Here is a 24,589-nt window from a genome sequence, read left to right on the forward strand (position 1 = left end):
CAGCAGAGGAAGTTGTGAGGAGCTGGAGGACTCTTGAGGACAACTGTCAGGCAAAGGGAAGTGTAGGGACATCTCACAGAGGGAGAGGGGCACAGCTAGGGAGAAGTGAGGGTGAGCACTGCAGAGGATGGAAATGGGTATAGATCAGGAAAAGCCTGAGCAGACTGAACAAGATATAACCAGCAAAAGGGACCTACCTGTAAGGTCTCTACTCCTGGAGATCAGAAAAGGGAGGTCAGAGTAGCATCTGTACAGAGCTGGGTGCAGAGCTGTGTGTTGAACTGGGTGCTGCACAGATATTTTCTCATTCTTCCTGACAGCAGCCCTATGAAGTAGATATTATCTCCATTATGCATCAGGCTGAGGAGCCTGAGGCTCAGAGAGGTTAAGAAAGTTGCTTTAAGTCACCAGCAAATAAATTTCTAGCACAGGATTTGAACCTACATCCAAAGCTCAGGTTCTCATTACAAATGTGCAGCGTCCAAGGAATCTCTGTCTGGCAGGGGAGTGCAGGATGTACTGAGTGAGATGAGAGCCGCTAAAACAAACAAACAAACAAACAAACCAACCAACCGAAGGTGTTTACCATGCACTGTACCCTCAACACTGTGCTGGACCACAACAGTCAGGGCTACAGCAGAACAGCAAAACCCAAAAAGGATTCGTAAAGAATTTGATTTTTACCATTAAAATAAAAATCGGGGAAGCTGACCACGGCGGCAAGTGTGTGTAATCCTAGCTACTAGGAAGGCCAAGGCAAGGAGTATCACAAGTCTGAGGCCAGTCTGGGCAACTCAGTAAGACTCTGTCTCAAAATAAAACAGGACTAGTGATGTAGCTCGGTAGTAGAGCATTGCCTAACATGTGCTAGGTCCTGGGTTCGGATTCCATTACCACTCAAGAAAAAAAAAAAGAATAGACATTGTGGGAAGAAAATTGAACCTTTTTTGGAGTTCTTTACACTTATTTTATGTTTGTGCTAGTTTTACTGGATTGCATACAGGAAGGGGCATCATCACAGTATCAGTCCTAAGGGCCCCTAAAGAGGTGAGTTTGCCCCATGGACCGACTTAGTTGAGGTGGACTAAAGTGTCCACACTTGACACAGAGAGAAAGTGTGAAACAAATCTGCCCTAATCCTGCTATTCAAATCATAGGGGTTTCCTGGAGAACAAATAGCACAGGCTTCCTTGGAAGGATGCAAGTGGAAACACAGCAGAACCTGCAGATCTGAGAGGAGACCAGGCAGCACTTGCTGGAGAGAATCCAAAGAACCTCCTGATCTTCAGGCTGAGAGCCAAAGCATCAGCTGGTGTGATGCCCGCATTACAGCCTGAGGAATCAGGTGCAGAGACAGCCCTTTTTAGCAGCATAGCTTGTTTACTTGAATTGTAAGTGAGAACCTGTTTAATGAGGGTAATTATGCACAGAGACAGATGGCGACACAGCAAACACCAATGCTAGCTGCCACCTGTGGGGCTGAGGTCCCAGGGACATGCAGGGACTCTATGGAAGAGAAGAAAAGCGCAGCCCCTGAGCAGAGAAGGAAGTGCGATGTGAAGAAAGCTGGAAGGAAGAAAGGCACAGAACGAAGTGGTTCTGCAGTGCAGGGCAGCAGCTCTAAGTGTGGTCCCAGACTGACAGAAGCATCACCTGGGAACTTGTTAGACATGCAAATTCTTTGTCCTCACCTGGGACCTACTGAATCAGAAGCTCTGGGCCTGGGGCCAGCCAGCTGGGTTTTAACAAGCCCTCCAGGTGATTCTAATGCTAATTTAAATTGGAGAACTGCTGACATAGAGCACACATAGCTGTTCAAAACAAGACTTGGGTTTAGTCAGAGCTTTCGTGCAACTAACTGTATGACTTTGACTTTTTGAAGCCTTACTTTATCCATTTGTAAAATAGGAATAAGAATACCTGAGTAGCATGTGGATGCTATTGCATAAGAATTTATCTGTCCATGATCACTCTATATCATTGTACCAGTGATCCTGGCAAACAAAATAAGTCACAGAGTCTGTTATCCATAGATTTTATTGTCTAAAGGAAACCTCAAACTACAGGTAAATTAATGACTTAATAAAAAGGCTTTAGCAATGTTGCTGAATATAACAGCAATCTACAAGATTCAATTTCATTTCTGCATACTGGCTAGAAGCAGAACACATGAATAACATTCCACTTAGAATACCATCAGTAATACAATATATCATTTTCTTTTCTAGATGTGGAACCAAATTTGATAATTTGGCAGTGCAATTCTGACCCAGAGTTAGGGCAAACTTTGCAGGTTAAGGACCATTTCATTCCAGTAACTAACTGCAGACTCAGAAGTTCCGTGGTCACCGGCACATCTAACTGGCTACAAATTTGGGAATTCTCATCCCTGTTCAGGTTTGATAATTCATTTGACTGATGGAAAGAACTCAAGAAAGATCTATACTTATGCCTACAGATTTATTCTAAAAGATACAAATCAGGACAAGCTAAAAGAAGAGACAAGAATAGGGCATGGTCTGGGAAACTCCAGAATGCAAAACTTCTGTGTTCTTAGGATGCATAATCCGTCTTGCCACTTTGATATATATCACAAACCAAGAAAGCACCTTTGAGCTTCAGTGCCCAGAGGTTTGTGAATGTGGATGTGGATGTGAGGAGTTGTTCATCACCTAGATATGTGATTGGGTAAATCATAGCCACCTCCTTGAACTCCACTCTGTTCCATTGTCCAGCTCCATTCTGTTCTCTGTAGGTCTAGTAGAAACCATGTGGCTCATAGCCTCAACCCCCTAGTCATATGGTTGGTCTTTCCACCATGATCACTCCTATCCTGAAATTATCTCGGGACCAACCGTAACTCTTCCATTACCATCACCCCAAATATGGTCCCAGGAGCCCATCATGAACAACAGTCACTTCTACCACTTGGGAAATTCCAAGAGTTTTAGGCGTTCTCTCAAGAACCTGGTATAAAGACCAGTCATCATCTTTACAATGCACTGGGCAGCTGGAAAGATTTCTAGCAAAAATGCACAGTCCCTGTTTTGAAACTCTCTGTATCAATATGCTGGGATACCATAGGACTGTAAGAACAGATAAGCTACATGCTCCTGCATCAACTGTGATATGGTTACCTGATTCACAAGCAGAGCTGAATAAATAACAGTGAGCCGAAACCACCACTCTTTGGTGGAACCACCTGCTGAGAGTGGGCAGAACCCACTAAGCGGAGTTGTAGAACATGCTGCAGAAGTACATCCATTGCTGGGCCCCTCGGTCCTCAAAGCCCACTTCCCTTTGAGTGTTCAGGGCTCCTCCATTCTCTTAGCTCCCTTCATTTTACAGACCTGGCAGATGCATTACTCAGCGCAGACAATAAAATTCCTGTGCATTCTCTTCAGGGAGGTGGAGAATTTACTTTTCTAGATGTGACTAAAAGTGAAAGCAAGAGTTTGGGCCCTTGGTAGAGGAATCTAAAAGAGCAAGGAAAGGAAATCAGAGAAACCTTTTCTGGTGGCCAAAAATCTCACCAGCTTGTTTGTGTGAGAAAAGAAAACAACAGCTTTCCAAACCACGCTGACTTCCTCCACAGTCACGCACACATGCACATCCCCTCTCCTGGGGCCTCCTCACAACTCTCTGGGGTGACCAACCCTCTCGAGAATTTGCTTCTGGCTGTGAGAACATGGGACCTGTCATTGTTGACTTCAAGTAAGGTTCCGAGAATGTATCCTTGCTTTTATTCTTAGCTTGGAAATCCTGACAAGATACCTACCTGTCCTCCATCACTGTCCTCTTGCTGTGTTTGCTATGGAGTTCATGAGGCTTAACCTCAAGGTCTTTCACCTGCACAACTTAGCCCAAGGCCCTGCAAAAAACCCTAACAATGTATTGTGTATTTCTATAATATTTGCAGAGAAAGTTATTTAGGGAGCAGCTTGTTAGAACATGGTCTATTGCTATTCAGCAACCCCTCCACTGCACTTTCTCATGTTGAGTAGTGCCCATGTGGACAGGCATTTTGGAGGATCTGACTAACGGTGGGGGATCAGGTTAATCTAGGATGCACTTCGCTTGAGATTGGTGGGATGTGTATGTGATTTGCAGTTACCCCTGTACACAGTGCTCACGCATCAGCAGCAGTCCTGGGTTAGGTGTAACTTCCAGGACTTTCTATGCCCCACTGAACCAACTCATATGGCACACAATACAAAGAAACAGGGCCTACCCTCCATTCAGGGCATCTGACTACAACTAGGACATCACCTACAATCTGGTGAATGGGTGTCATCAAAGAGAAGCTTAGTCACTACATATGAAAACTGGAAACACCCCCCAAATCTCATGGCTTATATACAGAAGAATGCTTAACAAAAATTCCTCCAAATTTAGTAATAATAAAATAATAATGATAATCCTGTAAATGTATAAGATTGCCAATAATAATAGTTTTGAATATGAAACTTCTAAAATATCAATCGTATGAGAGGAAAGACTGTAAATCTTTTAAAATTGTCTTTCAAACACTGAGCTATCTTTGGGCTGGTGGTATAGCTCAGGGGCACAGAGCCTGCCCAGCAAGCGAAAGGTCCTGAGTTCAATTCCTGGTACCAAAAAATTAAAAAAAAAAAAAAAAAAAAAAAAAAAACTGCTGTCTTTAAATTCCCTCTATAGAAAATTATAATACAAAATCATATGAGAAGAGATGACTTAAAATTATGCAGTACATTCACATGTTTGCTACCTGCAGATTGCCAAGCAGCTAATTAGTAAAAATGTTATTTTTATGAATTCTGTTATGTTTATAGCATCTGCCACCTTCTTACGATTTTTAATTTGCTGCCATTACCTTTTTGATTCAAAAAAATATTCACAGTCATACCTAATGATATGTTTCTAATTTGGTATTTTTAAATAGGCTCCTGGACCTAGAGCTACCCTGGCCCTCTTTGTCTTCATACAGTGACTGCCCATGTGCCCACTTGGATCCAGCATTGACTTCCCCTGGATTCATGGTGGCTTTTGCAATTGAACCAGCACCCTCACTGCCCAGAAGCTCCCTGAATACAGTTCCCCAACTCAGAGCACCCAGATAGGGCTAGACCCACTGGGGACAATCAATGCCTGTTAAGAAAGCATCACAAATGGGGCCCTAATTCCCTGGAACCAGTGACCTGGGCACCTCCCAGCACGTGGGCAATCAGAAGTGGTGCACAGCTGGGCACCTACAGCTTCTCCAGAAAGAGAAGTATTTCCGCAGAGATGTGGTTCCTGATTAATAATATCCCTTCAGGCACTTGGGTCACCAAGATGAAAAGACCTTTCTCAAGGTCAAGGTAAGTAAGACAGGATTACTGAGCCAAGAACTAGATTTTGACCCTGACAGAAGCAACATTAAGTAAAGCTCGAGCTGTTTCAGGGCCGTTCTGGAGCCCTCCTCTCCACCCCTCATTGCATGCTTGTTTTCCCCAGTATGGAGCTGGGGGGCGGCACTCAGTGCTACTCACCCGGAAGGCCCACCCCCTGGGAGCTACCTGCACTCCCCACCTGGACCAGTTTCCCTTTCTTAATCCAAGTGAATCTGCTTCTTTTCCAGAGCCTCTGTGGAGTAAAAGCAGCTGACATTTCTAATGGCTTTTGTAATATCAGCTGCCTGCCTTAGCCTCTTCTGTCTGCAGGGGCTTTTGGAATAAATGGAGGAAGCAGTGTGAGTCTCCATTCATGCAGAGCTGTATTTAGCGGGCACCACATTATGAGCCTTGCCAGTGGAAGAAGTCAACATGTTTCCTCTTTCAAGCACATATTGTCAAGTTAATAGGACCTTGCCCCGCATTTCCCTCAGCCTGTCTTGAAAACAGTTGAGCCCCAGGATACACCTACCAAAAAAAAATGGATATGTGATCAAAGAGGTTGGACAAGTGCCGCATGGCAAGTCCCCATTTAGGAGATCCTAAGACTACTTTAAAATGTGTTGGTTGTTGCCAGTCTGCCCCAAGGGTGTTTGCCCATATGCTTTTATCTCCCCTAACGCCTGTTAGCATCTTTGGGATGTCAACCCATCTCAGAAAATTCTGCCTTGACTAAAAGTAGCGACCTATAGACAAGTCTCTCCTGTGCCAGGACAGCCTGGTAGCCACACTTAGGGTGAGCAGGGATTTCCTAGCTCCATCTACCATGTTGTGCCGGCAGCTACTTCTGGCCAACATATTTGCCAATTGGATTTAGGTTCCCCTCTGTAGCAGGAGCCTCTTCCACCATAAAGCCTGCCCTTGCCAGGCAGACGCCTGAGAGAAGAACCTCTAAAACCTTCAGGCAAGCTCTGGGGGTCCGTGGCAGTCCCCTCCCACAGCCTGTGTATAATTAAACTAGCAGGGGCTCTCAGATCATCACACCCTCCGGATCTAAGTTCCACCTGAACATTCATTAATGAAAGAGAGCCAGGGGGGCTGGGGATTTAGCTCAGCGGCAAAAGCGCCTGCCTGGCAAGCGCAAGGTCGTGAGTTCGGTTCCCGGTACCGGAGAAAAACCAAAAAAAAAAAAAAAAAGAAAAAAAAGAGAGCCAGGTAACCTCTGTCCCCCTTAGTCCACTGACTCCATCTGAGTTGCCCTCAGTGAAGATGCAGCTTGAGTCTCAGAGCCCTCTGAGACGCTTCTGTGTATATTCTGGCCTGCACTAGGGACCATTCTGTCCCTCTAGGGAGGGAGCAGACAGAAGGAGGCTGCAGGAGCTCTGCCTGGGTCTGTCTGATGAGGGACGCTGTGATGCTGCTGTACCCTCAATCTGTCTACCTCAGCTTCCTCATCTGCAGAGTGGGGATGTGGTAGTATCTGCCTCGTGAGACTGTCATGGTGGTCAGATGTAAAAAGACACAGCCAAGGATGGTACCCAGCACATGATCATCACACACATTACTCAGAAGCATTTTTGGATTAATATTTTTTGTCTTTCTAAGGGTGGAGCTGGCAGAGCAGATGCAATAAAGCCCTGCGTCTGACTTCAAAGTTGGCCCAGAACACGATTAGCAGCCCAGAAGGCTCAGTTATCCCACTATGAACCTATGAAATAGAAAGCCACACATGCCCAACACCCAGGGGGGCCCGCAGATTTCAGAGGGCTGCACTTGAGCAGAGAATCTGCCTTTGTCCTGTGATTTTTAGCCTGCAGTTAAACTTTAAAATAATTTCCTCTTGACTGGTGGTCAATTCCTGAAATTCCATGGGCATATTGACCATTCATTTAACTTGGGTGAATTATTAAATGGCAATTTCAAGCAAGCAGTTTTGGATATAGCAATCATTCCTTAGCTTAAGGTTTTTATTCCATTAGTTCATCAAATTTTAAGTGAATATCTACCCTGTGCAGAGTACATTGCAGGCATGGAGATATAACAGCTAATCTCTGCCATCAGGGACTCTTCTTTGCCTCCCTTACTATAGAATTGTGACCTTGGAGATGGAGGGCTCAGTATTGTGTGGAACACAAAGGCTCGCCTGCTTTGTCAGGAGGACCTGCAATCATTTCCCCAGATGTGAATGAAAAATAAATACTTAGCTTAAACAAGATTCTCATGAGCTGACTGAGCTATGGCTGGCAAAAATCCCTTGTATGTAATGGGGGCTCAACCAATATTCCTTTCTTGTCCCCCTAAGATGTTCTCAGTTATTCATACCTACATGTTATGAGGGATCTGAAAGGAAGCTTTGCTAGGTGGGAAGAGAAGACCAAGAGCGCCGTCCTCCTTTGGAGGCAGAGGTGGGGACAGAAAGGGGAGACTTGTGGCTCCAAGATCAGCTTCTCTGCTGTTCCTCCCCCTTGTGGCTACCTGGCTCCCTCCTTGGATCACTCTGGTCTCTGCTCAGATGTTCACTTCTGAGAGGTCTTCAGGTCACCCATGCACCACTCCCTATCTCCTTGCCTTGCTTAATTTTTATTCTTAACACTTATCTGCACTGGGCATATTATACATTTGTTTGTTCCACTGGTTTTTCCCTAAAACGTATCCTCTGTGATCACAGGAACTTTGTCCATTGCTAGGATCAAGTCTCTCTTGTGCTGGTTATTAGCTAGTTTGACCTTGGTCACGTTACTCTCCTCTTCATGCCTTTTCATAGATGTCTTAGTTACTTTTCTCTCATCACTGAGACAAAATACCAACACCGGAAGTTCAAAGGGAAAGGGCTTATTTAGCTCATAGTTTGTAGCAGTTTCAGTTCTCAGTCAGCTGGCTCCTAGGCAGGGTGGGCTGGGAGAGGGGCATCCTCGGGGAGAAACAGTTCCTGTCACAGAAGACAGCAAAAGCAACAAGGGAGGAGACAGGAGCAAGCCTGTTTCTGTCCCCTTGTATTGTATGCAAGCTGTTATGGAGGATGCAGCACTCACATCCTTAATGCCAGCATTAGATCTTGAATCAATCACAAACTCTAGATTGAGCAGCCCCTGAAAAGCCCACCCCCTATGACTGCATGAGGCTTTGGGGAACATCCAGACATAACCCATAACGATAGGTCATTTTGATAATTAAATTCACTAATAAAGCCGCACTTGGCGTGGTGCCTGGCACATCATAAGTTCTCAATAAATATTAGCTCTTCTTTGCCGTATTATTTTCCAGTAGGTTTTCACTTCCCTGGATCAGCCACCTGGGGATGGCCTCTGAAGCTACTCAAGGATTCATTTTATCTTGAGTGTAGCTGGAAATAGAAAACTGCACTAATTAGGGAACGATGCAAACACAAATTACCTTTCCAAAGCCGGTGAACTAAAGATCTCTAAAATGCTGTTATTGCAGATGTGGCCACACATTGAAATCACCTGAGGAGTTTTAACAGTTACTGGTGCCTCGGTCCTACCCATGAGGTTCTGATGTAATTGGTATGGCAGGTGGCCTGAACATCAGGATGTGTTGAAGGCCTCCAAGTGCTTTAACCTGGAGCAGGTTTGAAACCTACTGCCCCAGAGTGCCACCACATGCTCCTGGAAAGCCAGCAAGACAAGTGTCTATTTATGGCCTGACACTTAATGCATCTTCCTAAAAGAAGCCATTTGCTCACAGACTGGCCCATTAAAAATTAATCACTTTGGCCCAGCAGGGCTTCTCACTTAAAGATTGCTGTTGAAGCCAGGCAAAGTGACGCATGCCTGTGTTCGCAGCTGTGTTCGCAGCACTGAGATTGAGGACTTAGTACTCCATTTCCCAAAAGGAAAAAAAAAAAAAAAAAAGACTACTGTTGATGGTGATGCAGCAATCTAGGATGCTAACAATCCACAAAGGCGATCTTGGAGACTCTCCAGTAGCACAAACAGGCAAGGAAACTGAGTCTGGAGCAGCCAAGCCAAGCCTTCCCTCCCACCATCACTCTAACCAGCTCATCCACTGGTCCTGGCAGGGGTGGTGGCAGTGGCGGTACTGACCCCGGGGCATCTCTGAACAAAGCATTCGGTCACATATTTGAACTGTAACAGGATTCAGAGTTTGTGATTTGGACCCCGTGAAGTGCAAAGCACATGTCTGTGACAATGAGTTCTAGTTGAATTAGAAAACAACTGCATTTCAACAAAATATTTTTTAAAAAGAAGCCTAACTCCATCAGTCCCACTGTCCTGCAGTTTAAGAGGAAGTACATTAAATGTGCGTGCAAGCCAGACACAAAAAGACAAACCCCGTGTGACTCCACTTACAGGAGGACTTGAGAGCGGTCAAACTCCTGCAGACAGGAAGTAGAATGGTAGTTGGCAGACAGAGGAAAGGGAGAGTGAAGAACTGTTGCTTAACGGGGACTGAGTTTGTTTTGCAAGGTGAAAAGTGTTCTGGAGACAGATGATGGTGATGATCGTACTTTGTAAATGTGCTTAACACCATTGAAAATGGTTAAGAAGTGAATGTTATGCTATGAATATTTTATCACAATTTAAAAAAATGTTTAAGCAATTTTTTCATAATTTTTTAAAGGGAAGTGACCACATGGGTCTGCTGGCTGTGCTGAGGTTCTGCAAGCCTGTAGGAGCGGCCACTGGACTTTTCATTTATTTCCATAGAAACCAGGGAAGAGATGGTGAATGTCAATAAGCAGGATGCCCCCAGCAAGGAGGGAGGAAGGGGCAGCCCTGAGAAGGGGTGAGCAGATCAGCATTTGGGGGAATCTTAGAAGTTCACAAAAATTCCCATGCAGCTGATTTAACTGAACTAGTTCTTCACTTGTGTCAATTTTAACTACATAGATGGAATATGCCTGATGATTACCAGTGACTGTGGTGTGAGTTGAGCTTTTACGATTTTGTGTTCCCTTCTTCAGTTCAAGTGTTTCCCTGCTGCATGTTCCCATGGAAATGAGTCTGATAGAATGAGTTTGGAGTCAGCAATGAGAAAGGCTATTTGGCTATACTGTACTACTTGTTTAAAAGGTTTCTGACATGCCTCATATGTAGATTGGCACAAATAAGAATTATGCCTTCAGAGAGAGAAGAGTGTGGAGAGGGAGGCCATATATTTCTGCTTAAACTGGCCTCTGGGAGGGTGCTGTTTTTCTAAGTGATCTTTTGATGAATGTCTATAACACAAAGAATTAACCTCTGCTGTAGGTCAGTCCACTTCTGGGCTTGAGAAATCTGCCTTGCCTGTAAGCAAGGCAAGTAATAAATTCTTAGGCAGATCAGTGAGGGACCTGCTGAGCCAAGTGTGTCCCCCAAAAGGCAGCATCCGCATCATCTCATCAGACTGAGAAACGGAATCTGCATTTAACCAGTAAAAGTCCAAAAAGTGATTTGGGTGCACCCCAAGTTGGAAAAGCCACATTCTAGATTATTCACCAGGAGCATGGTATTTTGTGGGTAGGACTGTGCATTTTGAGCTTGGACCTTCTGCCCATCTCTAGAGCCCATTTCCCCCATGGAGAGCTCTCGAGGTCTCTTTTGGAGGATGGTGTTAGAGCTTCTTATTCAGATGAAAGCCTGGGTTAAATCCTGGCTGTGCCACTTACAGCCTGTGTGACTATCGATAGGTTTCTTGCCCTCTCTGAACTTCTCCTTTCTTTCTGTAAAAGGACTACACTAAAAGACCCTACTTCAAGGGTTAGGATGAATCAAGTTAATCCATAGAGGTAGTTAGCACCGGAGTTTGAGGAGCTCAATGACTGTTAGCTAGAATAATCACATCACGGATTTCTGTCACACACACTGGCTCTCCTCTTACCCACAGCCACAGAGACAAGCTTAGCCACTCTTCAGGATGACAACCTTGCAAATGCCTGGAGGCGGCCCGCATGCAGCCTTCCACGGTCTCCAGGCTACAAGTGCTGGGTCTCTGCCATGCATTTGTGATGTGCCTTTGATTTCTGCTACACAACCACCAAGACATCTCCTGGGAGCCCCAGCCCTGGAAGAATCACAGTATCCAGGCAAAAGCCTGTTGCCCCCAAGGCTAAATGTTTTAGTTCTACACAGCCTGGTTTCTTATGTGCTTGACCTCGTTTCTCCTAGCTCGGACAGCAGTAAACGCGTTCCTACCCTTCCAAGGAGGTGTGCGCCTTGGGGTCTTCCCACGGCCATCTGAGCCTCTCAGTCACTTGCTCTCCAGACACACAGCGTCCTTGCTGCCAGCCTGGCTCACAAGCCTCCCCTAGGTTGGGGTGGGGCAGGGAGCAGAGCCAGCAACCACCTGGATTTGCCAATGCCCCCTCACTAGTAAGAACAGCAGAGACCCTACCCCAGGCTCCTTTCCCCGCTAGATCACCACTCTCCCCGCAACCTTTGTTCCAGCTGGGAGGAGGCCAGAGCTTTTCTAGGGGGCTTATTGAAGAATGAGAGTGGAGGTCAAATGGGTAGCTTTGGGCAGTGTACACATTCACAAGCCTCCCCTTGATGTGGATGTGGGATTTTGAGGAGCATTGACTTTCAGAACTGAAGTTATTCTCCTTAGCCCCTCCCCCTATTTGTCATCTGTCCTTGAGTAGTTTTGTCTCCTGGGTACATTCCATACCTTCTTATCCACCCCCAACTTTACTCACTGGGTTCCTTGGCCACCTCAAGTGTTCCCAGCATCTGAAGTGTTCTGGTCCCTCAAGATCAGCTCACACCTGACTCAGGACTGCCTCTCTGACATGCTGCACTCCTGGCCATGGCTCTCCCTGCCTCTGGCTTGCCCCTCACTGTTGTAATGGATGTCTTGGTGGGGAGCTCCTCGGTATGCCAGGGAACCCACTGCCACTTCCCACACCTGGGACAGGTGTTTTGCCACTTCAGGAAGAACTGTGTCAAAAGGCTGATGGAAGGCTGTCTGAATTAATCTCCGTAAAATGCTAACGCAGGGCCAGGCACACAATAGGTCCCACATGAATGTAGATCATGGTTACTTCCTGGTCCTCTGATCACCTTTTCACATTAATATTTCATCTCAAACTACATGATATGCTCTTTGAAGGCAGGGTAATCTTAGCCATCTCTACATCCTTCTCTGTATCCACACAGGGATTGAATGTGCTGTAGGTTGGGCCCCTACAGCACATTCCAAAAACTTGTGATTGTGAAGGTGGGGATGTTAGAGCCCGCCACATCTTGGAAACAGGTGCCACCCTAAACGCTGATTGGAGGAGAGAAACAATTCCTCCCTTCACACCTAACCACACACAGCCACAATGACTGAGGTTTTACTCTTGAAGAATGTTATCTCATTTATACTCACCATACCTGCGAGAGATTAGCAGGCACACTGTCATTAAAGGGTGAAGAGATTTATTAGACCAAGCCTTCTTCCCCAGCCTTTGGCCTCCCAGATGCACAAGAGCAGGCGAGGATGCGAGGATGCGGAGGGCCAAAGCAAGCTGATACCACCGACCCGGTGCATTGCTGGAGTGGCTCTAGGGCCACCCTGCTGGAGTAACTTGTAGGCAGCTGGGCCTGAGTGCTGGTGGCTTGCTCCCTCTGCAAGCGAGGAGGGCTCGGAGCTTTAATTATAGCTTCTCTCCAGATCTGTCAGGGGCCCTAATTATGCTGTGTGTAGGCAGCTGCTGCTAGATTATTTCCCAAACACCTTTGAAGCTTTCAAAGTCAGAGCTTCCCATGGACCACTCAAAAGGGACAGCAGAATGGCCTGGTGAGAGCCATGGCCACAGAAGGCCCAAAGGCCCCTATGGAAAGATATAGAAAGGAAAACTCATCCCACTGCCCCCCATAGCAGTGTCTCCGTAGCCCTTCTCAGCCAGGAACACCAAATGACAGGGTGGCAGGAGGAAAGATACCACTGAAAGGAGCAACTGCAGCTCGGCCTCTTATGCACTGAGAGGCGGACAGAGAATATGGGAGTGGGAGCTTCCTGTGCTCTCAGAGCATGGTGCCTCCAGGCCTCACACAACAGCCAAGCCCACCAGGCCTGCAATACCAGAATTCAGACAGTACCCACTTGTGCACACGCCTGGCACCCCTTTTGGCCAGCCAGGCAATGAGCATGCACTGCTGAAGAAGGTCAGCTCTGATCCCCAAAGACATGTTCCTCTGCACAGCCAGATGCAGCTGAAACTCTTTACCCTGAAGGCAAGACAGAAAGGCCATTGGAGGATTTCCCTGTCTTACTGATGTCTGAGCTCTGTGGAAATCGAATCTCCACACCAGGGTACTTATTAAAGCCCTTTTTCCTAGAAAATTTTCACTTTCACCCTATGCGCTCAGCTGAAACTCCAACTTTGGATTAAGATCACCAGTATCATGTTGAGGGTCCCTGGAGCACCTGCCCTCATGCCCAGGGCTCCCCTGCGATGCTGGCAGTACCTCCTGTTGCCCAGACACAGGAAAGGCGCCTCCAGTTCATCTTCCCAGGGTTTAGCAGAAAACACTGCAACTTCCCAAATTCTCCTCTGGCCCATGGCATCTGAAACAGCTTCCTAAATCCCCTTTATGTTTTGTGAAGAGCTTGAGGGACAAGAAGGCTTAGAGGAACAGCTAACAGTTTATATAAATTCAGCAGGTTCTTGGTTTTCACCCAAGATAGGGAAGAGCCAAGGAGGAATTTTCTTGGCTCCTAGCACAATCTGGTCCTCAATCCTGGCCCAAGGGTAGCCCTGCCATATAACATTTCCCAGGACAGGTATTTCAGAAGGAAGCCCTGGGTTCCCACTTTCTTCCATCCTTAGACTCTGCAGAGAGACAGATTAATTCAAGAACATTCCATTCCATAAAAGACTGTTCACTTATGTATCAGGAAACTCCCCTTAAGCCACTTCCCTTCTGGGCAATCTTTGCTTTACTCTTCCCCTATCTCACTGGAAAACAAAGCCAGGCCATTCTTTACTTATAACCCTCCCATCCAGAAGTGAAGAATTGCTGCAGACAGTTTGTTGGTTTGTAGATTTTAGAATCACACTTAAATTCCTAACAAACTACTGTATACACCACATGGGTTATCTCACATTACTTATGATAAGTGAAGGAATTCAGACTCCAAAGGTGACATACTGTGATTCCGTTTATATGACACTCTATGCAAAGTAATACCAGGGGATCAGAAAGTAGTGTTGTCTGGAGACTGGAGGTTATCAGCAGGGGGCCTGAGGGAATTGTTTGGGATGAGCCATTGTGAAATATTGTAATTGTAATGGTGGCAACAGGATTCTCTGCTTTCAAAACTCATAGACCCACACACTAGAAGGGCAAGGTTTACTGCATATACATTGTACCTCAATAAACCTGACTTAAAAAAACATTAAACTACCATAACAATTATATTGGCTAATCCCTTTTGGAACAAGACAAAACATGAGTAACTATTAATTTGTGTAAACACCCGGCCCACCTTTGAAAGTGGGAATTGGTACGGTCCATAAAGTCAGGTGTGGCAAAGATGAGAATCAGGAGTCCTGCAGAAGGTGCCGCATTTCGAAGGGAGTGCAGACCATATGCATGATTCTTACTCATATTTACTGAGCTTTCCCTTCCTTTATTCTGCAGTGTCTGTGTTCATGCTTCCCAGGAGGCAGACAGGAGGCCGGGCAATGCAGAAGAGCAAAGCTGCTGCCTGTGAGGGGCACGCAGTCTAGTGCTCTTGGGGGAGAGGGGTGCTGCAGAGAAGTAAAGTATTGGTAACAAAATAGGGAAGCTTTGGCAAGGACATTGACCTATGTATGCTAGTCAGGGAGGGCAATGAGTCTGAGGACATGCATCCTGAAATGTGTGCATGCAGATGCCCAAAGAAGAAAGAGGCATTTTGTAAAACTGTCAGATGTGCATTCTTTTAGACCTTAGAGACCAAGGATGGGGTGTGCTGAGGATAGAAAAAAGCCAACTCCCTCCTGCTATGTGCTCCCAACATAGATCACTTACTTCTGTGACCCCAAAGGTATTAGGAGGAAGCAAGCAAGCAACTCCACAGGAGCCACCAGCTGGGCATCCTCCCATCCCACTTAATTCTAACCTGTCCATCTGGAGATAGCATCAGATCCCATCAGGCTGTCCCCATGTCAGACACCCGTAGAAAATCTAGGTCTCTGGAGCTTCTGACCAACTACCTGTCAATTGAGGTTCTCATGACCTCTTCCCTGGGTTTGATTAATTCGCTACAGTGACTCACAGAACTCAAGGGATCACACTTACAAGATTATTATAAAAGACATTACAAAGAACACAGATGAAGAGGAGATGCACAGTGTGAGGTATGGGGAAGGGGAACAGAGCTTCCACACCCCAATGGGCGCACCACCCTGTGGGAACCCGCATGGATTTTGCTATCTAGAAACTCTGAACTCTTTCTTTTTGGTTTTTGTGGAGTCTTTATTGCACAGCCATGACTTAAGCATGGACAGTCATGTAGAAAGGGGCCTGGGCAAAGGGGGTCTGATCCAGTGCTGACGTCTGGGAAGGAAAACCCAGCAAGGGTGACTCTTTTTGGCCTCTCTGTGCAGCTTTCCTCCCTCCTGAAGGTGGGGCTGGAGCCCTGTGAAATGAAGAGGGTCTTATAACCTACTATCCAACAAGTTAGCTCAGAGAAAATCTTTAGGCCTCCAAGATAGAAAACTGGAGGAAGATTAGAGTTTCTGTAACCCACTTTGGGAAAGAGAAATTTCTGTGGTCTGCTTTGGGAAGGAGTTATGAGCCAGGAATCCTGGATAAAAACCAAAAACTGTCACACTGGCACAACTGTCTTCCTCTGTTCTCCTTTCTTCCACCAGTCTGAGAACTCACTGTGAAGAAATACAGGCCCCAAAGTGAAGAGAGCTGCTGTCATAATTTGGGGATCTCACAATATTTTAGATGTTTAATCGTAAATCTTTGCTCAACTAATGATGAGATCTCACATTAATAAATCAAAAGCTCCTTGGCACTTGGGCTTCCTAATTTTTCATCTTTTTAAAACTGAGTCTGTGATACTTTTTGCACCAGTAAAAAGGAAAATTTGGATGCCAAACTGGGAGTTACAACAGCAAATAACAAGACCAACCCTAATACCTCTCCCTGGATCCCCTCATTCTGTTGATTGATTTATTACTGGGGACTGAAGCCAGGGCTTTCATGTTGAATTACACCCCTGGCCTTTTATTTGTTTATTTGTTTGTTTGTTTATGTTTGCTGGGTTCAAACTTGTGATCCTCCTGTCTCAGCCTCTCAGAGTCCTGGGATTGCAAGTGTGCACCACCATGCCCAATGATCCTTTCAGCCTTAACCATCTCCCTTAACCCCCAAAACGGGTCTGTCTTCTCCCTTCAGGGAGGCTGTTTCAGGGAATCCAAGAAGTCATTTCTGAGACTTCATTATTGGGCCAGCTTTCTGAATTATATAGAGAATATTGTTTTAAAATTGTCTGAGTATGTTTCCCTATTTGTGCAAAAACACCTAAATAATCACCATATGCAGTAGGGAGGGATTGCAAAGCCAGCCAGAACATCTGTTCCCAGTAAGACACCATATAGAACCCCAAGAACCCCTGGGCCAACAGAAACTGTGACACTCTCACTCGGGACTATTTCCATATGCCATTTACCTGTATCCATTATGAAGATGGCTTTTCCTGGTCTCAGAAGGCCCTGCTTTCTGGCTTTGTGGCAGCACTAATTTTAATTATCAGTACCCAAGAAAATGGCTTGATTTCAAATGTGTGGCTATTTCTGAGATTCAGCCGTTGGCTAAATGAAATTTCAATGCCTCATCATTTCTGTGTTTATGGTGGTAATTCATTTGAGCATGGCTCCTATATATCCGTCTTCTTACTAGATGTGGGGAAACTTGTTCTGCTTAGTAACATGAGCAGGAGTGGGAACTCATTCCTTCTAAAATACTGGGCTCCCAGAACCTTTTCTACAAAAGAGAACCCTACGATGTCATAAGATTCCACTAACAAACCAGGCCCAGCCACTTTGACTAGACGTCTCTTGACTAATGCTTCTCCCGGGTCAGGAGGAAAGGAGCGAGAATGAAAGGGATGATGAAGGAGGGCCCTGTTTCCATGGCAGGGGAAACTGAAGGAAGCAGGGGAGGGGAGGTACCTGCAGATCACTGACCAGTGGAACGGGGGATTTTCTCTTCCAGGGTTATCTTTCAGAGGGGCTGGTGACAAAGTGGTACCGCTCCCCACGACTGCTCCTGTCCCCCAACAACTATACGAAAGCTATCGACATGTGGGCAGCCGGCTGCATCCTGGCTGAGATGCTCACAGGGAGGATGCTCTTTGCTGGTGAGTTTCTGACCATCTCACTGCCTCTTCTTTGGGTGTCTTTGTATTAAAGGGAAGAACTGAGTACACAACACATGCTAATCCTAAAACACGGGACTCTATGGCTGGAATGACTTATTTGGGTCTTATGGCATTTCCTGGAGATAACTTAATGTAATTTCAGGCAAAAAATAAAGACTAAAATTAGCTCTTTGAGTGCAGAATTTTTTTAATCAAGTAATCATTTTGCCATGTGTTGAATGCTTATGTCCCACTAAAGTCATATGTGGAAATCTGAACACCCAATGTGGAAATACGAGGTGAGGCTTTGGGGCAATGACTTGGCCATCAGGGCAGTGACTGAGAACACAGAATTATATAGAGAAAAATTATTGAGAACAAGCTCTCATCAAAGGGCTTAGTGCCCTTATAAAATAGGCCCCTGAGAGTCCCCCACCCCCACCCCATCTTGTCCACCATGTGAGGCTGTACCGGGAGGCACCATCCATGAGGAACAAGCCCTTTTCCAGACATCAAATCTGCCAGTACCTTGATCTTGGACTTCTCAGACTCCAACAGAAATAAATGCTTGCTATCTACAAGCCACCCAGAGTAGGGTATCTTTTGTTAAAACAGCCTGGATGGACTAAGACACACTTACATTCAAACCCTGCAACCACTGAACACACCTACCTTATCTTTTCAACCTCTTCCTCCTTCTCCCTACACTGTCTTCTGTGCCCCACAGCTACAAGTGGCCCATCAGTTCCCTAATCCGTCATTTTTTGTTCATCTGGCACATAAACCCCTTTCTGTTTAGAAAACGCCTACTAAATCTTCAAAACCACGTTTGTGCCCAGTCTTCTGTGACTCACAATTTGGGAAGCCTTGGCCAGGCTGCTCCCATCACTTTAGTGCTGGCTGACTCGGTCTCCGTCAGACAAACCTGCTCCAGAGGCTTGGAAGATGAGGGGAATGGAGGGACCTCTCAGAGACCATCAGATCCAACCTCTTTCTTCATTTGACAAAGCCAAGCCCCAGAGACAGCAAGCAACCTGCCATAGTCACACATCGAGTTAGTGCAGAGTGAAAATGAGAGCCCATTTCCCCTGATTGCCATCCCAGTGTTGCCCCACTGCCCTATGTTACACCTCCACTGCCACCCCCACAACACTGTTGGTGCCACATTGGGGCTTCTACACACGCAGCCCCTCAGGCAGCACATTTAAGATCTGTCTCCCCAGGAGCTCATGAACTGGAGCAGATGCAGCTGATCCTGGAGACCATCCCTGTGATCCGTGAGGAGGACAAGGACGAGCTGCTCCGCGTCATGCCATCCTTCGTCAGCAGCAGCTGGGAGGTGAAGAGGCCACTGCGCAAGCTGCTCCCTGAAGTGAACAGTGAAGGTACCTGAGCCTGGCAGCCAGGCAGCATCCCAGGAGGCTGAGCTCTGGCTTGACCTTGCAGGGTGGAGGCAGGTGCAGGAGGGTTTCCCTCAAAAAGTATAGAGCACAGAACGTAGAAGTCAAGGCTCCCTCACAGTGGGCATTTGCCCTAGCTACAGCCCATTGTGTTAATGTTCAAAAAGCTTCAGGTTACCTGAGCGTGGTGGCACACACCTGTAATGCCAGCACTTTGGGAGACTGAGGCAGGAGTATCACAATTTTGAATCCATCCCAGACAACGTGGTGACTTAGTGAGACCCTATGTCAAAATGAACAGTGAAAAGGCTGGGATACAGCTCAGTGTGAAGGCCCTGCTTTCCATCCACAGTACTAGAAAAGAAAGTGTCAGATTTTGGAGCTTTTCTTATTTCAGATTTTTGGGTTAGGGATTCTCAGCTAGTAGACTATGGAAATATTAAAAAATCTGAAATCTGAAACACTCCTGGTCCCAAACATGATTGGATAAGGGATATTCAACCTATCCTTTCAAAATGTGGATTATTGGCTTCTGGAGCAGCCATGAGGCAACCCTCAGGGTAATCATTAATGGTCCTCCTTGTTCTACCCAGTTTTGCTTTCTTTTTTCTCATCTTTCTCACTCATCTTCTTCCCTCTATTCCTTCCTCCCCTCCCCCTTACTTTTTTTCCCCATGGAAGGGGTGACATGGTGCAGAGGACAGGAGCTTTCTCAGCTGCAGGGTCACACTCAGGTTCAGTTTCCAGTTCTACCAGTGACTGTAGGGTCTTGGGTGAGTTCCTTAACTTTTCTGAATCCAAGTTTCCTTAACTATAAAATGGATAGGTGTGTCAATTAATTAAAATAGAACTGGCAGCACTGTTCCCATAGGATAGTTGCCCCATAAATCTTAGGTGTTGGTATTATCAGTAGGTCTCATACCTGCCAGAGTTTTCCTAAGGAAATCCCTATATTAGGTAGGATATAGGTTCAGCCAATTTGAGAAATACAAATTTTCAGTGGCTTAAACAAAATGTACTTCTTATTTCAGGAAGCAAATGGAGAAGTTGATTTCTTGCTCACACAGTAATCCAAAGGTAGATGGTCCAGAGCCAACATGGTAGATATGCTCTACAAGGCTATCCAGGCAGCAGGCTCTTCTGTCATGTGCTGCCAGGTTAGGGGATTCCTCTCATCTCTCCAGAGAAAGGGGGAAAGCAGAGCAAGTCCGACTTTGAGGGAATGAGCCAAAATTTGGCTCATTTTCATTTACATCCAATTGGCTAGAATTTAGTCACATGACCTTAACTAACTGCAAAGCAGGCTGAGAAATGGATATTTATTACATTCCATTTTGTGTCCATTATTATGAAGGAAGGGAACATTTTTATTTGTTTTTAGTTTCTTTGCATTAGCATATGTTTGCAATACATAATGAATACATTCATTGAGGAGAATTGGTACATATGCATATTGCATCTTAATCATTTTTACTTGCTCTTCCCCTTTCCACTCTCCTGTCTTCCATCACACATCTCCCTTCATCTCCACCAACTCTGCTTCCCTGTTTCCTATCATCTATTTTTTTTATTTTGTGCTTTAAATTGTGTGTGTTTTGGATTTCTACTGTAAGGAAAGCCATGTTTCTCACCTTTCACCTTCTGTGTCTGACGGAAAGGAACATTTCTATATATGGCCAAATCTCTGCCATAGTCCTTCCCCATCAGGAAACCAAGGTCTTAAACTTGGAATGTCTTTGGCTATGACCCCCATTCAATCGATAAACTACCTTAGTTTTCCCATCAATGCAGGGGTAGATGGATGGTGACATTGGACTCACAACAAATTCAGTCTTCACCCATCCAAGTACACTTTGATTCCTAGGGCTCCACAGAAAGCCCACCATGTGCCAAGAGCTGTGTTCACCTCTCAGAAATTCTGGATCAGAGATGAGTTGCCCACATTATCCCTCCCCATGCAACTGCAGGCACAGCAGCCCCTTGGTGACTTGGTTCTGAGAGGAGTAAGCTCTGCTTTGGAGAAGTTAGAGTGGGTCCCTGATTAGAAGATAAAGCTCCTTGATGTTATCCATCAATATTTCTTAATCCACTGTGACTAGAAAACTGTTGGGAACAGAAATTGAAAGGCCATGACCCAGTTTAGACTCTAGATAGAGGATGGGGAAGCCATTAAAGATGAATATGAATATTAAGGAGTACAGTCTAGCGACGGTAGAGCATCTAAGGATTTAGGGAGAGCCACCAAACGCTGAGAAGGTCAGAGAAGCTGGCCTGGGGAACGTGCGGAGGGCTCCACTCAGTGAGAGGGTCACAAAGTTGCATGCAGCAAGTGAAGCTGAGAGATTAAAGAAGGCCGCGAGGCTGGAGGTCTCGAATGGCCTCATCCTGTAATGGACCAGATGTCCCCTTAAGTCAGGCTGGCTTCACTTCCCAGTGCCCAGCTTCAAATGTTCTCCTTCTGCCTCTCACCTTAAAACGTGACCCCCAGCTCAGCTGTGGCCTTGGGATGATGAGGCATCACTGAAATGAGCTGTCAGTGGGAGAAAGCACCACAAACCCTACGGGCCAGAGGAGCTAGCAGTGGGTCTCTGAAGACCACGCCCTCTGCTGCACATTCTAGGTCCCAAAGGCCAGAAAAGAGGCCCAAAGTCTGCCTTACTGGGGGCTGGGGATTTAGCTCAGCGGCAAAGCGCCTGCCTGGCAAGCGCAAGGTCGTGAGTTCGGTTCCCGGTACCGGAGAAAAACCAAAAAAAAAAAAAAAAAAAAAAAAGTCTGCCTTACTGTTCAAGAACTCAGTTTAGGTGACAGTGCTTCTCAGTAGCCAAAATGGCCATCACATGATAGGTGCGGAAGGGGGAGGCAGACACCCCCACCACACTGGGGGTGTCCAGTTTGATATATTTACACAAAGCAAAGTCTGATGAAGAAATCTAATATATGAAGCCAGGAGAGGAGGTGCTCTGGATGAAGCAGGGGAGAGGAGCTCAGGGTCCTGCCAACCTGCCCCTCAATCTCCAGCCATGACTCAGGAATCTTTCCAGAATACTTGGGGCTCTGTGGAGTCTGGTTTGGAACCTGTAAGTCCAGAGAAAGATGACAAGATTTTGCAGATGCCTTATTATATGAGAAATGCCTTAAAATCTGGGTGCAGTGGGTCAAAGGCCCAAAAAAGGAACAACTTGGCCAGGCCTGTTGTGCTGAGCCTTGCCCTGGAGAGCCTGATCCTTCCAGTCCTGGGGATTTGTGAGGTGAGTCTTCCTCCTGGCCTGCAGCCCAAGACCCAGCAACCCACTCTGAGCCTCAGGGAGCAATTGAAGCTACTGCTGCTCACCTAATCCTTCAGCTGGGGGATACTCAGCTGTGCTGCGGCCCCTTGGGATGCTGGTGACCTTCTGAGTCCATTGATTTCCTGAATCATTGATGACTTTTCCTGCAAAGAGATCCAGGGCTGGTGTGAGAGACAGGTTCACTGTGTAGGACAGGTCTGCGAAGGAGCCCTCAGAGGGCTTGGCGTCCCAGGCTCTGAGCTCAGCTCCATTTCCCCCCACCATGTAGGTTGTAAAGACAACCATGCAGGGAAGAAATACAAACCTCCAACCAGTCCTCGCCATGAAATAGCTCAGGCAGAAGTGCTCCTGCCCCACTCAGAGGAAAGGACAGCAGCACCAGCCCTGTTCGCTGCTGAACTCTATACCTCCATGGTGGTTGGTAAATAGCCTCGCACAAGGCTTCTGAGCATCCCTCCCCCGAACTTCCACAGCCCAGCACTTCCCTAGATCTTAACCACTCAAGGGCTCCTGCCTGGCACAAGGCACTTCAGCCTGGTTGCTCAGCATTTTGAATATCAATCAAGCCTGTGCCTCTGTCTCTAAGTCTTTCAGGGGCCACCTATGGTATAAAGAGCTGTGGCCTCAGACAGGAGCTGTGGCTGTGGGGTATTGCCTTCCCTCCTCTCCGCATTCCCCTTTCTCACCAACGCTTTCTCCTGCAGTTCCTCTACCCTCTCCTGGCAGCCCTCAACCCATGCAAGGGGTAGGTGAATGTGTCAGCAGCTTCCTGCCCCTCAGGTAGCCACCTGTAAGCTGTGTCCCACGCTGTCTCCAGGAAGATCCCAGTGGTACTGAGCCCCTGGAGCGGGGCCCCACCCTGGAGTTCCTGATCTTTCCACACCTGAGAATCTGTGAGGCAGATCCTCTTCCAGGAGTGACCTCATTACTAAACTTTGTGCTGACCTTTCTCTGCCCTGCCTGTGCTTGAGATAAAAATAGCTTTTAACAAAGGCAAAAGCACAAAGGCTGGGGAACGTCACCACACTCAGAGGTCTTGGTCTCAGCTTGGCATGGGTGACACGTGACCTTCATGCGCCTCTCTGTTCCTCACAGCCATTGACTTTCTGGAGAAGATCTTGACCTTTAACCCCATGGACCGCCTGACAGCTGAGATGGGGCTGCAGCATCCCTACATGAGTCCATACTCATGCCCTGAGGATGAGCCCACCTCGCAACACCCCTTCCGCATAGAGGACGAGATTGACGACATCGTGCTGATGGCCACCAACCAGAGCCAGCTCTCCAACTGGGACAGGTGCAGTCCAGGGCTGGAAGCTACATGCCCCTGTTCCTTTATTTCCATTTTGCCTCCAGTCCTGTGTAGCCTTCCCTTCGGCCTCCTAAGTTGTATAGCCTGTTGGCTGCTTCCCTATCCTAGCTTCTTACCTTTCTCCTGTCCCCAGACACTCCAAGCAAGTGACTCACATGTGCTGTGGGCTGGGTCAGGGCATTCTGTGTGGCACAGCCACTCCTAGGTCTCCCCAGCACCCTGAGCCTACTGAACACAGGTTTCACTACTCCCTTGTAGCGGACTGGGAACTTGCCTTTGAAAAACCAAATGCAACAGTGCAAGTCAAGAAAACTGCACAGTTTACCATTACCAAACACTCTCATTTTTCACATCAGTTGTACCTCCTAAGAATGCCAGTGAGAGAGGCTTCATTATTATTATTGCCTGTGAAAAAGCTTCAGCTCAGAGAAGTCAAGAGACTGGCATCATGTCACATAGCAATTGTCTATAGAGTCCTCCCTGAGCTATATCCATGTTGCATACTGCTAAGCAATTATAAAACTTTTCCTTGCTAAACTAGGTTTTGCCTCAGGATCATTGACAAGTGTCCCCAAGAAGCCACTACCAATGAGTCAGGGTTAGGTAGAAGATATATTTTAAAATCATTTCTGCCTGGGCACATAATAATCTCATAGATCTGTTCCTGTTCTGACGTTCTTAGATCAGGCAGCTCCACATTTGGGCATTGCCATCTGCTAATTCTGGGAGGCAGTGCCAGTCGCTGCTCAGTTTAGAAATAGCAGTGGAGGGCTCTGCAGTATGACTCTGAGGGGGCCTGACTGGGAGCCCCGCTGCCGTGGGGATGTGACAGCTAGTTATGTAACTGACAGATGAGCAATTTCTCCTTTTTAGTCATTTGACAGATGATGGGTTTCAGATTAAGGAGGGCCCAGGCAGCGTTACTATTTTTGGACA

At 46.5% G+C, this 24,589-nt stretch overlaps 1 protein-coding gene across 2 annotated transcripts in view; it reads left to right on the plus strand.

The window, feature by feature from the left end:
* Nucleotides 1-24,589, plus strand: part of Mapk4 (mitogen-activated protein kinase 4) — a 150,580-nt gene that overhangs the window by 121,849 nt on the left and 4,142 nt on the right. For both annotated transcript variants that reach the window (XM_013510717.1, XM_005372929.2), the window contains exons 3-5: nucleotides 17,510-17,654; nucleotides 18,878-19,039; nucleotides 23,437-23,638. In XM_013510717.1, coding sequence (XP_013366171.1) covers nucleotides 17,510-17,654; nucleotides 18,878-19,039; nucleotides 23,437-23,638 — 509 coding nt within the window. The remainder of the gene's footprint in view (nucleotides 1-17,509; nucleotides 17,655-18,877; nucleotides 19,040-23,436; nucleotides 23,639-24,589) is intronic.

This window comes from Chinchilla lanigera, unplaced genomic scaffold (genome assembly GCF_000276665.1).
Source record: "Chinchilla lanigera isolate Chin_1 unplaced genomic scaffold, ChiLan1.0 scaffold00001, whole genome shotgun sequence".
In the NCBI taxonomy this organism is placed as follows: Eukaryota; Metazoa; Chordata; class Mammalia; order Rodentia; family Chinchillidae; genus Chinchilla; species Chinchilla lanigera.